This window comes from Myotis nattereri, assembly GCF_964212035.1.
Source record: "Myotis nattereri genome assembly, chromosome: 21".
Lineage (NCBI taxonomy): Eukaryota > Metazoa > Chordata > Mammalia > Chiroptera > Vespertilionidae > Myotis > Myotis nattereri.
The window spans coordinates 13615826-13631005 of record NC_138097.1 but is presented as its reverse complement, the minus strand read 5'-3'; the positions used below and the strand labels follow the sequence as shown (position 1 = coordinate 13631005).

Genomic DNA, 15180 nt, shown 5'->3' with positions numbered 1-15180 from the left:
AACTTTTTGACTCGAGGGCCACAATGGGTTCTTAAACTGGACCGGAGGGCCGGAACAAAAGCATGGATGGAGTGTTTGTGTGAACTAATATAAATTCAAAGTAAACATCATTACATAAAAGGGTACGGTCTTTTTTGTTTTTTTAGTTTTATTCATTTCAAACGGGCGGATCCGGCCCGCGGGCCGTCGTTTGCCCACGGCTGGCCTAAAGACTCCGGGTTTTCTTTGTGTGTGTGTGTGTTTTTCTTTTTAACATTTTAGAAACAAAAGGACAATGAAAAAAAATGGTGATTTTGCCTTTATTTGTATGTAGTCTCTATGTTTAGGTTATAGAGTTGGCATTTTCATTCTTTTTCTGACGACAAGTGCCACTCTTGCTCTATACAGAACAGAGGAGCATTATGAAATCCGAAGCCTGGGTCTCGAAAAGTTCCATGCTCTCGCCTCTCCCATCATGCCGTAAACGAGACCCTAAGTCCTGTGACTCTTACTCAGGCCCCTGTGTGCTTTCAAATCCGTAAGAAGTAAAATCCACTCTCCCTGGAAATCTAAAAAATACGTTGTCGGCCGCTGGGACGTGGCTGGCTGGTGGAACGGCCCCAGCGGCCATCACAATTTTTATTACTCATTTCCCTCGAATAATTGGAAGCGTCCTATGGTAGGGAAAACATCAGCGCGTGAGGCAGCAGGTCTGTCTTTCTGAATGGGTCCCCGCCAGGCCTCCTGGGGAATGGGTAGCAGCCGCAGATGTAACGTTGTGTTTGCTAAACTGTGTTACCCCCGCATTCCCCGGTTCCGACGGAAACGTGTAAATAAAGCCAGCGTGTAGCCGATAGAGCTGCCAGATAAGCTCAGGCAGCACCGGGCGACATGAGTAGGCTTGTCCTGGAAGTTCATTGCTTCTGAAACTTAAATCAACCCCAGGGCTGTTTTGACTGGACCGAAAGTGGCTTATTCAGCCTTTTGTCCCTTCGCATTCCTTTTTGTTTTCTCTTTATATATTTTATGGATTTCAGAGAGGGAGAGAGAGAAACATGAATGATGAGAGAGAATCATGGATCGGCTGCCTCCTGCACGCCCCCTACTGGGGATGGAGCCCGCAACCCGGGCATGTGCCCTGACCGGGAATCAAACTGTGACCTCCTGGCTCATGGGTCGAGGCTCAACCACTGAGCCACACCGGCCGGCTCTTTGCATTCTTGCAGGGGACGGGCTTACGTGTGTGAAGTGCCTAGTGTACCAAGTGCTGATGTGTTAATTCTCCAAGGGCTCCCTATGATCTCCCTTTTCTAGATAACAAATTTGCAACTCAGAAAGGGATCAGGAACTTGCCTCGATCACAGAGCGAGGAGACCACAAGAGCAGCATTAATCAATAAATACATATATATTTTTAATATATTTTATTGATTTTTTACAGAGAGGAAGGGAGAGGGATAGAGAGTTAGAAACATCGATGAGAGAGAAACATCAATCAGCTGCCTCCTGCACACTCCCTACTGGGGATGTGCCCGCAACCAAGGTACATGCCCTTGACCGGAATCGAACCTGGGACCCTTCAGTCCGCAGGCTGATGCTCTATCCGCTGAGCCACACCGGTCAGGGTAAAAATATACATTTTTTAAATGCAGCAGCATTTGACTAAGAAGCCACAGTGCTAGGAAACCATAGCATCTGCATAGCCAACATGCCATGCTGTTCCCTGCCGGAACCCTCTCTGAAGCACTATGACGGGGGTGGGGTGGGCACAGGGTAGCTGGCGATAGCCTGGTGAAGACAAAGAGGAAGCCAGGGTCAGCCAAAGGGAATCCCAGAGTTCCCTGGCAGACGCATCGCCTCCAGGGGGAATGAAGGTCTTGGCTCCATGGGGCTTCCATTCATCGTTGGAGCACAGGAAGCTTGCACATGGAGAGTGTTTGCATCTGGATGGATGGGCAGGACATTTTGGAGATTCAGTCAATACTTACGGCCCAGCTGGTGTGGCCCAGTGGTTGAGCATTGACCTATGAACCAGGAGGTCATGGTTTGATTCCCTGTCAGGGCACATGCCCGGGTTGCAGGCTTGATCCCAAGTGTGGGGAGTGCAGGAGGCAGCCGATCCATGATTCTCTCTCATCACTGATGTTTCTCTCTCTCTCCCTCTCCCTTCCCCTCTGAAATCAATAATAAAAAATATATATGTAGCCCTAGTCGGTTTGGCTCAGTGGATAGAACGTCAGCCTGTGGACTGAAGTGTTCTGGGTTCGATTCTAGTCAAGGGCACATGCCTGGGTTTCGGGCTTGGTCCCCAGTAGGGGGTCTGCAAGAGGCAGCCAATCAATGATTCTCTCTCATCATTGATGTTTCTCTCTCTCTCTCTCTCTCCCTTTCCCTTCTTCCTTGAAATCAATAATATATGTGTATGTGTGTGTGTGTATATATATATATATATATATATATATATATATACATACATATACACACACACACACACACATGCACACACACATACACTGAGTGGCCAGATTATGGGGGCCACCTAAGCAAGGTAAAGTCTCCCTCATGTTCTTGAAACCACTCCTGCACAATACGAGCACCGTGGCATGGCACATTGTCTTGTTGGAAGAAGCCATCTCCATTGGGATACGCCATCAACATGATAGGATGAACTTGATCAGCAATGATACTTAGGTATATTGTGCTATTCAGACATTTATAATGATCTGGCCCTCTAGCAATTTCAGCGCAAAATTATAACTAATTTGCCTACAAATGTCAGGTGTATATATACACACACACACACACACACACACGCACACTGATTATTATGACCGGCCAGATTATTATGACCACCCCATCAGTACTTCATTGACACATCCAAAAATACTGAATATTGAAAATTTCCTAAGCAAATACTCTCAAGGTTTTTTTATTATTATTATTATTTGCGTAACTAATTCACTTCATTGTACTGATGGGGTGGTCATAATAAGCTGGCCGGTCATAATAATCTGGCCATACTCCTTTCTAGACCGGAACAATAACGAGAGCGTAACTGCGTCCAATCTCTCTTTTACGTTTCTTAGGAATCCGAGAAAAAGGGCATCATCGAAAGAATCTACATGGTACAGGACATCGTTTCCACAGTCCAGAACATCTTGGAGGAGGTAGCTTCCTTTGGAGAAAGAATTAAAAAGTAAGTCCTACCTCTGCATCGTGGCGTTTGAATTAGAGTGGCCATCCACTAGGGCGAGTGTGGGTGGGGAGCGTGAGGTCAGAAAACGCAGAACCCCAAAACTGCCGCCAGGGTGCCAGGCAAGCCCTGTTAAGCCTGGCTGGTTTGCTCTTTGGGCCTGTCAGTCTCACAGTTGGGCAATGCCTCAGACCTGGGGTGACCAGATGGCCCGGCATAACGATGACTAGTGTCCCACTCACTCTCAAAAAGACCTTAGGTTGGGTGATAAACTACATTAAAAAAAATAATAATTTCCTATTCACAAATAAAAAGGGAAGCAGATAGGTTTTAAAGGAGTCTTTTTATGCCGGAACCACGTGATGTTAGGGGAGAGTTCGGATCAGCCCAGAAAGAGATGTACGAGAGAGAGAGACAGAGGGCAATGCTGACGGTGCCACACATTGTCAGCTTCTCTGAGAATGGGAAGAGACAGACAGCTGGGCATAGAACCGTTGATTGGGGGCTTCAGTCGGTGCAGACCATTGCGCCAAGGCTCAGAGCCCAAGACCATGCTAGGTACAGGGACGTGTAGGTGAGTTAGTGTGCCTGTGCCATAGGCCATGGTCCTGGCATGCCTGGAGGTGAGGCGGGTCATTCAGGGACTTGAGTGGTTTGTAAAAGTCAATGAAAAAAAAAAAAATTGAGCCCTGGCTGGTGTGACTCAGTGGATAGAGCATCAGCCTGCAGACTGAAGGGTCCCAGGTTTGATTCCGGTCAAGGGCACACGCTCGGGTTGTGGTCTCCACCCCAGTAGGTGGCGTGCAGGAGGCAGCTGATCCATGATTCTCTCTCATCACTGATGTTTCTATCTTTCCCTCCCTCTCCCTTCCTCTCTGAAATCAATAAAAACATATTTAAAAATAATTGAGTGAGGATGAGAGGCTGTGGAGTGGGGGCAAGCCCGAGGAAGGAAGGCCGTGTGTTTGGTGAAAGCATCTCCGTGCCTGAACGTCTCTTGCAGACAAACATGGCTGTTGTGTGGCTGGTAATGAGCAAGGAAATGTGTCTGATGGCAGAAGAGGGCAGAGTGACGGGAACAGGCCCCCACTCTCTGCAGCACTTCCGAGGGCCGGCTGCCCCGGCACAGCTGCGGTGGCCACGGCCAGGACATATTTTCAGCCATGAACGGGGCACTGTTTCGCCCAGCTGCGACACAGGAAGGCTCGGCTCCTGTTAATTTCTTGGGCCATTCATGAGGACAGTGACCTTCGTGTCCTCGCTGGGCACTCCAGGGGACTGTCTTGTGTAACTCTGTCAGAATTCCATCGTAATTCGGGGCTTAAGGACCATGGAAAACTTTCTGCCAGCTATTGGCAACCAGCACATAAAAGACTTGCATAAAACCCCGAGAGCGAGGCTCCCCCGATGGGGTTGCATTTACATAAAATGGTCTGTATTTTCTTTTTTAAATGTATTTTTACTAGAGGCCTGATGCACGAAATTTGTGCATGCGTAGGGTCCCTAGGCCTGGCCAGTGATCGGGGCGACCAGTGGGGTGATCAAGGGGGTGAGGGGGAGGACCCCCGCTGGCACCCGCTTGGCTGGCCTGGGATCTACAAGCTGGGGGCAGCTCCTGCGTTGAGCGTCTGCCCCCTGGTGGTTAGTGCGTATCATAGCGACCGGTCATTCTGCCGTTTGGTCAATTTGCATATTAGGCTTTTATTATATAGGATTGATTTCAGAGAGGAAGAGAGAAGGAGAGAGAGAGAGAGAGAGAGAGAGAGAGAGAGAGAGAGAGAGAGAGAGAAACATCAATGATGAGAGAGAATCACGGATCAGCTGCCTCCTGCACGCCCCACACTGGGGATGGAGCCCACAACCCAGACATGTGCCCTGACCGGGAATCGAACTGTGACCTCCCGGTTCCTAGGTCGATGCTCATCCACTGAGTCATGCCAGCCGGGCAGTATTGCAGTCTTAAATCACTTTTGAGAGCCAAGCTTCTCCTGGGAACTGTCGGGTCCCGGAAGCTCAATGGCCATTGGTCTGGTGACCGTCTCCTGAAGAACGTTTTTCCGGTGCCCAGTCGTTTCGGCAGACTTTCTCTCCGGGTTTTCAAAGAAACTTTCCCAATAGACCAGTGGTTCTCAACCTTCCTCATGCCGAGACCCTTTCATACAGTTCCTCATGCTGTGGTGACCCCCAACCATAAGATTATTTTCATTGCTACTTCATCACTGTAACTTTGCTACTGCTATGAATCGTCATGTAAATATCTGATATGCAGGATGTATTTTCATGGTTACACATTGCACATCATGAAAGCATAGTGATGAATCACAAAAACAATATGTAATGATCTATGTGTTTCCCGATGGTCTTAGGCGACCCCTGTGAAAGGGTCGTTCGACCCCCAAAGGGGTCGCGACCCACAGGTTGAGAACCGCTGCCATAGACCGTTTCCACTTGTATGAGTAAGAAGTAAACGTGAGCAATGAATCGCTGTAGCTGTTCCCGCCTCAGTAATTGACGTTCCTGTGGTTTGCCTGCAGCACGTTTAACTGGACGGTGCCATTCCTTTCATTCCTGGCCTGTGTGGTGCTGGTGGTCGCCACCGTCACGCTGTACTTCGTCCCACTTCGGTACCTCGTGTTAATCTGGGGTAAGTGTGGCCCGGTCCTTTGGCTAGCAGTCCATTCCAGGTAAGAACCAATTACTCATTCATTTTTTTAAAAAATATATTTTTTATTGATTTCAGAGAGGAAGGAAGAGGGAGAGAGAGAGAGAAACATCAGTGATGAGGAAGAATCGTTGATCGGCTGCCTCCTGCAGGCCCTCGCCGGAGACCGAGCCTGCAACCTGGGCACGTGCCCTTGATCGCAGTCGAACCTGGGACCCTTCAGTCCGCAGGCCGATGCTCTATCCACTGAGCCACACCAGCCAGGGCCAATTATTCTTCACTTTTTAAAGTGTGACTGTAAACTTTCAATGTGCTCCTGCCGGCGATTAAACATGAGCTTAAAGAAAGCATATAGGCAACCAGGAATCCAGGACCTCCCTGAAAAGGCCAGCTTGGGTGAACCGTCAGCATCGCTATTGAAAGGGCTGTTGCATAACTGTGATCCAGTGAAAATGGGATCGTGCGTGTGACTTCCCTTCGGCCTTCGTAGCCATAAATCCCCTGGAATAATATATGGCTGTGGTCCCGTAGCCTTGCCTTTGCACTGTTATTCAAACAGTGAGCGAACACCTGCATCTCGCCCTTTGTAGTGTGTGAAAGTAGCCAGGTTGCTCCTGACACTTCATCTCTCCTGGAGGAAAAAAACAGCCCAACCCAATACTTAAACCCAGAAGCAGTGGGGGTAAAGGAGGGCCAGGAAGGAGAGGAAGGTATAATTTACCAGGGGAAATGGTGTGCCCATATACAGGTTAGCTGCTTTTAAAAAAGCAGATACCAAAATGGCAAACTGGAAGTAAATTGCATGACCTGATTTACTACCCCGGCCAGCAGTCGGCCAAAATCCGAGCAGCTTGGTGAGTATTTGCGATGGTTGCTGGGTGGGCTGTGAGTTGATGCGGGAGGGTGCATTGCAGGAAATTAAGTGGGAGAAGCCATCCACCTTTCCCCACAAGAGTCTGTGTCAGGCCTGGTTTTCCATTACTTGGCTCCTATGACTGCTGCGGCATTCAGAGAGGCCCAGCTGGCGTGGCTCAGTGGTTAAGCGTTGACCTATGAACCAGGAGGTCACGGTTTGATTCCCGGTCAAGGCACATGCCCGGGTTGCAGGCTCGATCCCCAGTCGGGGGCGTGCAGGAGGCAGCCGATCCACGATTCCCTGCCATCATTGATGTTTCTATCTCTCTCTCCCTCTCCCACTCTGAAATGAGAGTGGAATATGAATATATATATATATATATACATATATATGTATATATATATATACACACATATATGTATATGTGTATATATATATATTTTTTTTAAGTATATTTTTATTGATTTTTTTTTACAGAGAGGAAGGGAGAAAGATAGAGAGTTAGAAACATCGATCCGCTGCCTCCTGCACACCCCCTACTGGGGATGTGCCTGCAACCAAGGTACATGCCCTTGACCAGAATCGAACCCGGGACCCTTCAGTCCGCAGGCCGACGCTCTATCCACTGAGCCAAACCGGTTAGGGCTATATATATATTTTTCAAAAGCGTGCTTTTGAAGCTTGCAGTCTGAGTGCCTTATAACTTTTTATTCCAGCTAAGTTTCCCATAGTCAGTCTCAGTGCATTGTGGGCTACCCCTGCCCTCTCTGGTGCATCGGAGCGACGATGCAGGTTTATAATCTTCTCAGTAACTAAGAATGTGGTGTTTTGATCGGCTGGGGTATTATCCCTGCCTGGCTGTTCATTGTAAAGACTCCAGATGCGCACCCTGTATATAATTAACAACAGAAGATATATCCTTTCTCCGCACGGCTTTGTCTCCCTGCATCGTTTTGCCTTGTCTGCTTCCTTTTGCCAAAGAGCCCATGCTACAATTAATGCCTTTAGAGGAACACAGCCCGTGGATTTTAGTGTAAAGGAACGTGCAGGGGGGAGGGGGGTGGGGAAAGGGGAGGGGGGAGTTTTAGCTAGAAACATCAAGCTTCTGTGGGCGTAGAGGGGAGACAGACAGTGCAGCTCTGACTTGGGAGAAAAGGGATCATTTGTAAGACGTCTTCTTCCCAGGCCCAACCATCCCGCTTCCATCTACCGTGAACAGTGGCCTGGCCGCCATTTGCAAAGCAGATGGTCACCTGACCCTCTCTCTCTAAGGCAGTGGTTCTCAACCTTCCCCATGCCGCGACAGCTCCTCATGTTCTGGTGACCCCCAACCACAAAATTATTTTCGTTGCTACTTCATCACTGTCATATTGCTACTGTCATGAATCGTCATGTAAATATCTGATATGCAGAATGTATTTTCATGGTTACAAATTGAACATAATCAAAGCATAGTGATTCATCACAAAAACAATATGTAATTATCTATGTGTTTTCCGATGGTCCTAGGCGACCCCTGTGAAAGGGTCGTTCGACCCCCAAAGGGGTCGCAACCCACAGATTGAGACCCGCTGCTCTAAGGAAATGCCTGGAGGTTGGCATTGTGTCAGGTACAGGGCCATCCAGGAAGTCCCGCCCTTCGATGAATGTAAAGTCATCATCAATGAAATTAGAAAAACGTCAAACCGTGTCTGTGTTAGGGATCATTAAACAGTTCAGTGTGCCCGGCCAGTGTAGCTCAGTGGTGAGCGCCAGGAGGGCACGGTTCAATTCTCAGTCAGGGCACACGCCCGGGTTGCAGGCTCGATCCCCAGTAAGGGGCGTGCAGGAGGTAGCCAATCAAATGATTCTCTCTCATCATTGATGTTTCTCTCTCTCCCTCTCCCTTCCTTTCTCAAATCAATAAAAAGTAAAAACAAATGAAAAACAAACACATACAATGAAACGTGACCTGGGCTGGGGAATAGGAGCCGGTCAAGGTACACACCTCAGGCGACAATTCACTCCGCGTCGCTGAAATTAACAAGACTTCCCGCTCCGACCCCTGTTACACTAGCTCTCCGTGGCGGAGCCTCAGAAGGCCACCTTAATTTTTCACCCTCTCAAACTCAGCGTGAACGAGAGTTGGCATTGGCTGAAAAGAATATCGTTTCTGAGTCGTGGGTGCAGGCGAGGAGCAGCCTGGGAGCCAGAAGGGGGTTCGAGGAGCCCCATTATGAGGAGGAGGCCATGGACAGAGCCCCCTTCCAGTCGCCATGGCCCCGGCTGAAATGAGCATGGACTCCGTTGCCTGGACCAGCCCACACCCCCCGGGCTGCCGTCCATAAATTAAGTTAGCAAACCCTGGGAAGATAATTTTCCAATAATAACTCTTCACAGTTTCCTGCCGCCTCGAAGTACAATCAACATGTCGAGTTCTGTTCTGCAGGGAGAGAGGCGAAACCTGTGAAAATGAGTTGGAGGAGGGAGGAAAAGATAGATTTCTGCAGCTCCTTTTTAACAACACCAACCCCCCCCTAACCCCCCTCCCCCCCTCCCCCCCGACACAACTCGGGCCTCACACCTCCCACGGCTGCGCTGGGCCCACGGCCCCCAAGCTGTGACTTGTTTGGGCTGATGAAGGTCTTTTCCCACCTGGGACACGTGTTTCCCTGGCAGGGGAGGCTGTGAATCAGTGTCGCCCCGAAACGCCAATGAGCTCCCCGGTTTCCGTGGGTGCCCCTGTCGCCCTGCTGCTGGGATCGTAATGGGATTTTCACAGCCGGGGAAGGCAGGCCCCGCTCCCGCAGTCCCTCCTTCCTTCCTGCAAGAAAAGGCGTTTGTGGAGGATTCCGCATGACGGCAGCGTGGGCCTGGCTGGGGGTCCAGGGATTGCTTTCACACTAATTTCTTACTTGCGAAGGCCCCTCCTCCCCCAGTCGGGCGAGTTGGAAAGACAGACAGACGGACGACGAGATCAACCTGTGTCTCTTCTATTTTTCAGGCATCAATAAATTTACTAAGAAGTTCCGAAATCCCTATGCCATCGACAATAACGAGCTACTAGACTTTCTCTCCAGGGTACCGTCTGATGTTCAAAAGGTATGTAATGAACAAACGGGGTCACCATCAATGCCCCCCCCACCCCCCCACCCCCGGAGTCTGGCCAGCCCCAGAGCCCGAGGCTGTGCCAGCGTGTGAGTAATTGCGATCACGCTTCGGAAACATGCTTACAGAGGCCTATTGCAGGGAGGCGGCCAGGAAACCTTTGTCCCAAAAGCATGAGATGATTGGGGGAAATTATCCTGAAAAAGAGCGACTTAAGAACGGTCTGGAACTCACGCTGGGGTCTCGGTCCCTGTCGGGATCGCTCGCCGCCCCCAAAGAGGAGAAGATGGGCTCAGTGCGTGGGCGAGTGGGGGGTCCGAAAAGGGGTGGCCGGCGTTTTATGGGGAGTAGGGGAGAGGGGGATTATTCTCTTTATTCTTGTTGGCTCTGATGATCCCCTAGGCCCCCCTGGTATCTCGTCCCCTGTAAAGATTGAGGGCTGCTTAGGGCAAAAGCCCAGACTTACTCGAATGCGCGTAGAGGCAGAGACGGCGTGAGATGATTTGAGATCAATCAGAAGTATTACCCACAGGGAATGGCCACGTAGGCCAGCGGCGTCCTGTTTCTGTGGAGACACAGAGATTAGCTACGGGAACAATACCAGCGAGTCCCCTCAAGTGGCCCCATCTGGGCCCCCACCGATCAGGCTGCTGTCAGCCCAGGGTTCAGGCAGCCGTCTCTGTAATGGAGAATTAGGGATCAGAGAACCGGTAGACGGGAGGCCGTGGCGTGAACCGGCATCACGGTGACTGAAGACACAGTGTGTTAGCATCTGAGAGCCGGTATCGACTTCCGTCTTCCGGCCGCTGTCACATGATGGTGCTCGGGAACCTGGGTGGCTTTCAGGATGTAGGCCTGGGAAGCCCTAGCATTTCTTTCCCCTTCATTCCAAATTCTAGAGGTTAAAACAGACTCCGTGATGCTATAGCCCTTTAACGTTCATTTTGATATAATTCTCTATTAAAATGTATTCTACAGTCCAGCCGGGTGGGGCTCAGTGGTTGAGCATCAACCCAGGAACCAAAAGGTCACTGGTTCAATTCCCTGTCAGGGCACATGCCCAGGTTGTGGGTTCGATTCCCAGTCCGGGGCGTGCAGGAGGCAGTTGGTCAGTGATTCTCTCATCATTGATGTTTCTGTCTCTCTCCCTCTCTCTTCCTCTCTGACATCAGTCAACATACATTTTTTAAAAATGTATTCTACAAAATATAAATTTACTCGTTGACATTTGCATTGCACGATTATAAAATAGTCACCTGGGCCCTAACCGGTTTGGCTCAGTGGATAGAGCGTCGGCCTGCGGACTGAAGGGTCCCAGGTTCGATTCCGGTCAAGGGCATGTACCTTGGTTGCGGGCACATCCCCAGTAGGGGGTGTGCAGGAGGCAGCTGATCGATGTCTCTCTCTCATCGATGTTTCTAACTCTCTATCCCTCTCCCTTCCTCTCTGTAAAAAATCAATTAAAAAATTTTTTAAAAATGTCACCTAGCCCTTGCTTGTTCTGCACTGAAGATCGACAGGTATGTCCCCCCCCTGTCCCGCAGGGCACCTTCACAAAGCACTGTGAGGACATCGAGCTTCACTGGTATTTCATGCATCTGCTCTTGACCTACTGTAGTGGTCAAGACCTACAGCGATGGGTTCTGCTGCCCTTGGAGAGTTTGGCACGAATGCTCCAGGTGGTGAGCACAGGTGGTCTGCCCTGCAGTCCTGTACATAAAGCCATCCCGCCATCAGCCTGTGCAAGCTCACACACGAAAGCAGCAGGGTTGCAGCGAACGGGCACTTGAGTGGCACTGTGAGGGTTTGCCCACCTCCTTGGAGCATGCCAGTTGCCATCAAGCCTGGTCAGGGGTTGTCTGTGCACACAGCAGCCCTCAGAGCGGTCATCCAGTTAGCGTCGGCAGGAACACACAGAAACACAACAAAAGAACGTCCCAGGAAGATAGTTTGCCAATGAGACCTCCTCCGTGTATCGCCAAGAGCACTTTCTAATAACACAATAGACAGTTTGCCACTAAGGACTCCCCACCCCCACCCCCGTTCATAGTTATCACAGATGTTTTAGCCATTCCATTGGAAATGAAATTCATTTTTTAAGAGAAATCTATAGAAGTCTGGGGCCAGTATCAATTTCAACATTATTTCCCTCTCTGGCAAAATAAATGGTATATCATTTGCAGATATGTCTTCCCCCACACCCCAAGATTTTAGATCTTTTTAAATGAATAACTCGTAGTATCATATACTAAGACAAACATTCCCAAGGGGCTGTTACGAAGCTTGCTTATGGTGCAGAAGGGTCGCGCGCACACACCACTGAAATCCCCCAGCAGTGCCCAGGGCAGGTAGAAGAACCCCACGCATCTCATTAGAAAAAATCTTAAAAATCTGCTTTTAATATTTTGGTTTCCAGAAATGATGCATGACTCCTCAAATCCTTCCTGTAATTAATCCCCCCATGTTCCTGTGTTTAGAGAATGATTCATTACCTTTGAACCTTCCTTCCTTTGCCTCGGCCTGCCCCCGGGGGAGCCATTAGCACACGGTGTGGGGAGCTAGGGTTACCGAACCGCCAGCGTCACGTCTGTTTGTTTTCACAGGTGCAGTACGCGGAGCTGAGGCCGTGCAGCAGCCAGAGCCCCCTTCGCAAGAAGCGCAGTGGGCTCTAGGACCCGCGCCGCCCGTGGCCGCCAGCACCCCGTTCTGGGTTTGGGCGATGGGGCCCAGGGTATGGCTCTCTCGGTGGCACCGCGGTCAGTGCCATTCAGACACACGTGTCGTGTGGTGCCCTGCCTGTCGTCTCCCCCCTTCTTCAAGCGCACAGATGCACACACGCACACGGGGACGTGTACACGCGTGGATGTCCAGTGGCACAGCGGGCCAGCCCAGCAGGAGGAGGCGATCCAGAGACTGAAAGACTCACATCCCTTCTCCTGGAGGAGAGAAAGCAAGGCTGCCGCGGGGCTGAACAGCCAGGAGACCCCTCGCATTCGAGAGGGACTTTGAACTTGTGCTCACACCTCCAGTGGCCGGTTCCCATGAGGATTCCCTCATTTTCACTCCCCACCCCCACACTCCTTTCCCACGATGGTTCCTGTGAGTCCATTGTTGTTGGTTTTTTCCCCTTTGAGCTAACAAGTCTTTGATAGATACCATCTACCCAAGGAACGCATCTTATCAACAGACTAGAGGCCCGGTGCATGAAATCTGTGCAAGAGTAGGCCTTCCCAGCTGTGGCAGCTGCCGCGATCCCTCCCTCACAGCCGAGGCAGCTACAGCCCCAGCTTGGTCCGGAAGGACGTCCGGAAAGGATGTCCAGTCTAATTAGCATATTATGCTTTTGTTATTATAGATTTTTCAGTAATGATCAGGATTAGCCCCGATCCTTGGGGAAGCGTTCAGCCGTGATTCCTGAAGATCTGTATGCCAAATCTCAGTCAAGTCCCCGGCGCTGGGAGCCATCCTGCCTCACGCCCGTTGCTGGCAATGGGTGCCAGGAAGGTCGAAAGGGAACACTCGTCCCAAAAGTGAAGGGTTCCTGCAAGTATTTGGGTGTCTTAAAGCACCATTTCTTCCGATTGTACTATGTGCTTATTTCCAAACTAAAATGTCCATGTGACGGCTTCAGGAAAGGGGACGGAATGAATGAGGGAAAGAAGGAAGGCATGAACTCAAGAGTACTTAGGTCAAGGCCTGGGAGCAAGGGATGAATACATGAGGCTGCGTACCCAAGGGCCATCATCACCTCATTTGCTCGCATTTTTGAGCAGAAAGTGAAGATATTTTAGCAGCCCCAGCTGATCATTTGTTCCTCGTAAGGGTACAATAAGTTACCCGAGATAAAAATAAATCTCTCAGCCCTTTTCCTAGAAAAGTACCACTTCCATCAAGAGTCCCCGATTCCTGCCAGCCCCATCATTTCACAGTAACCTCCCCCCGTAAAAGTTCCAATTTTGTGCACATATATGATTTGAAAATTTCTTCTCAAGCGACATGTAAGTTGTAAAGACTGTAATTTGTCCACACATACTTTCTATGTGCTGTTATATATATGTATATGTAATATATATATTGTAAAGGAAATTTGAGGGGGAAAAAGATCTGATTTAATAGTGAGTTTTACTATGGTGTTGCCCACCCCCGCCATCCTCCCCCTCTGGGTTGTAATTTAATAATCTTCAAACAAAATGTTTATGAAACATGCCAAAGATTCTAAACCTTATCATCCCCCGTGTCTGTTTTTCTTCGGATTAGATCTTCCCGGGTTTGCTTTGAGCCAGATTTCTGCATGATTTGATTTACTTCACGTTAATGACGCTGGCTGGAAAGGAGTCCTGCAGAAATTATAAAAGCTCCAGTAAATCTCTTAGTTGTGCATACAATAGACACCCAAGAACCTCTTTTGTGAAACCAGTTACTCAGGCTTCTGTGTAAACAATGCCTCATTGTCTCGCTCCCAGCTATCATCTCCTTTGTCCTAGTCTATCATTTCGTAAGGGCCCCAGTCAGGCGTTTTTTAAACAGACATACGAGATCGGATCAGTCATTGGAAGGAAAACGTTCCGCGGCAAAACAACCCCGTATTTATTTAAACGCGGAACCGATGCTTTATTGTTGTTCTCTTTCTATAGAATTTCAAAATGAAATAACACTGTCTGACCAGAAGGCATCGTCAGCTAGACCTGCTTCCTCTGCGGCCCCCCGACTGGAATTCTCAGCGTCAAGTTTAGGCCACCAACCAGCGACTGGGATGCTGGGCCGAATGAACCCTTAAAAGCTGCCTGTGGAAAACAGTTGTTAATCGATTAAGTAGACACTGGACGCAAAAGCGGAATGGGAGTTGTAAGTGCAATGCGAAGGTTTCTGTAAGTCACCAGGAATTTGTATGGGGCCGGCCTATGAACCAGGAGGTCAGGGTTCAATTCCCCGTCAGGGCACCTGCCCAGGTTGCAAGCTTGATTCCCCAGCGTGGGGTGTGCAGGAGGCAGCCGATCCATGATTCTCTCTCATCGTCGAGGTCTCTCTCTCTCTCTCTCTCTCTCACCCTCTTCCACTCTTTGAAATCAATAAAAACAAGAAAAAAAAAACAGGAAAGAGAACCAATGAAAATAAACACTTAAAATTGTGTAAGAGCTGGGAGTCATTTTCCACAATAAACCCAAAAGAGACGGGTCCCACGCCATCTTACTGTGTGTGAAATTCAGTTTAGTCAATCGTCAGCTTTTAAAGATTTTTTTTTTTTTATCAGTACTAACTGGTCACCTACTAAAGCATTAAAAAGGCTTCTATGCTGTCTTTACAGGAGCAGAAAGGCACTTAAAACAGGAAGAGAAATGGCTTCTTAGAAAGGGAAGGAGGTCCCAATGGCTCATGGGAACGAAAATGACTTTTAGGGAAAGCA

The 15180-nt window shown here is 49.3% G+C and overlaps 1 protein-coding gene across 1 annotated transcript in view; it reads left to right on the top strand.

Moving 5' to 3' along the window:
* The window catches only part of MCTP2 (multiple C2 and transmembrane domain containing 2), a 128455-nt gene extending 114449 nt beyond the window's left edge, over positions 1–14006 (top strand). Inside the window, exons 20-23 of the mRNA XM_081114885.1 lie at positions 3065–3174; positions 5706–5815; positions 9673–9770; positions 12380–14006. Of these exons, the coding sequence (XP_080971011.1) occupies positions 3065–3174; positions 5706–5815; positions 9673–9770; positions 12380–12448 (387 nt within the window). The 3' untranslated portion in view covers positions 12449–14006. The remainder of the gene's footprint in view (positions 1–3064; positions 3175–5705; positions 5816–9672; positions 9771–12379) is intronic.
* The last annotated feature ends 1174 nt before the right edge of the window (positions 14007–15180 follow it).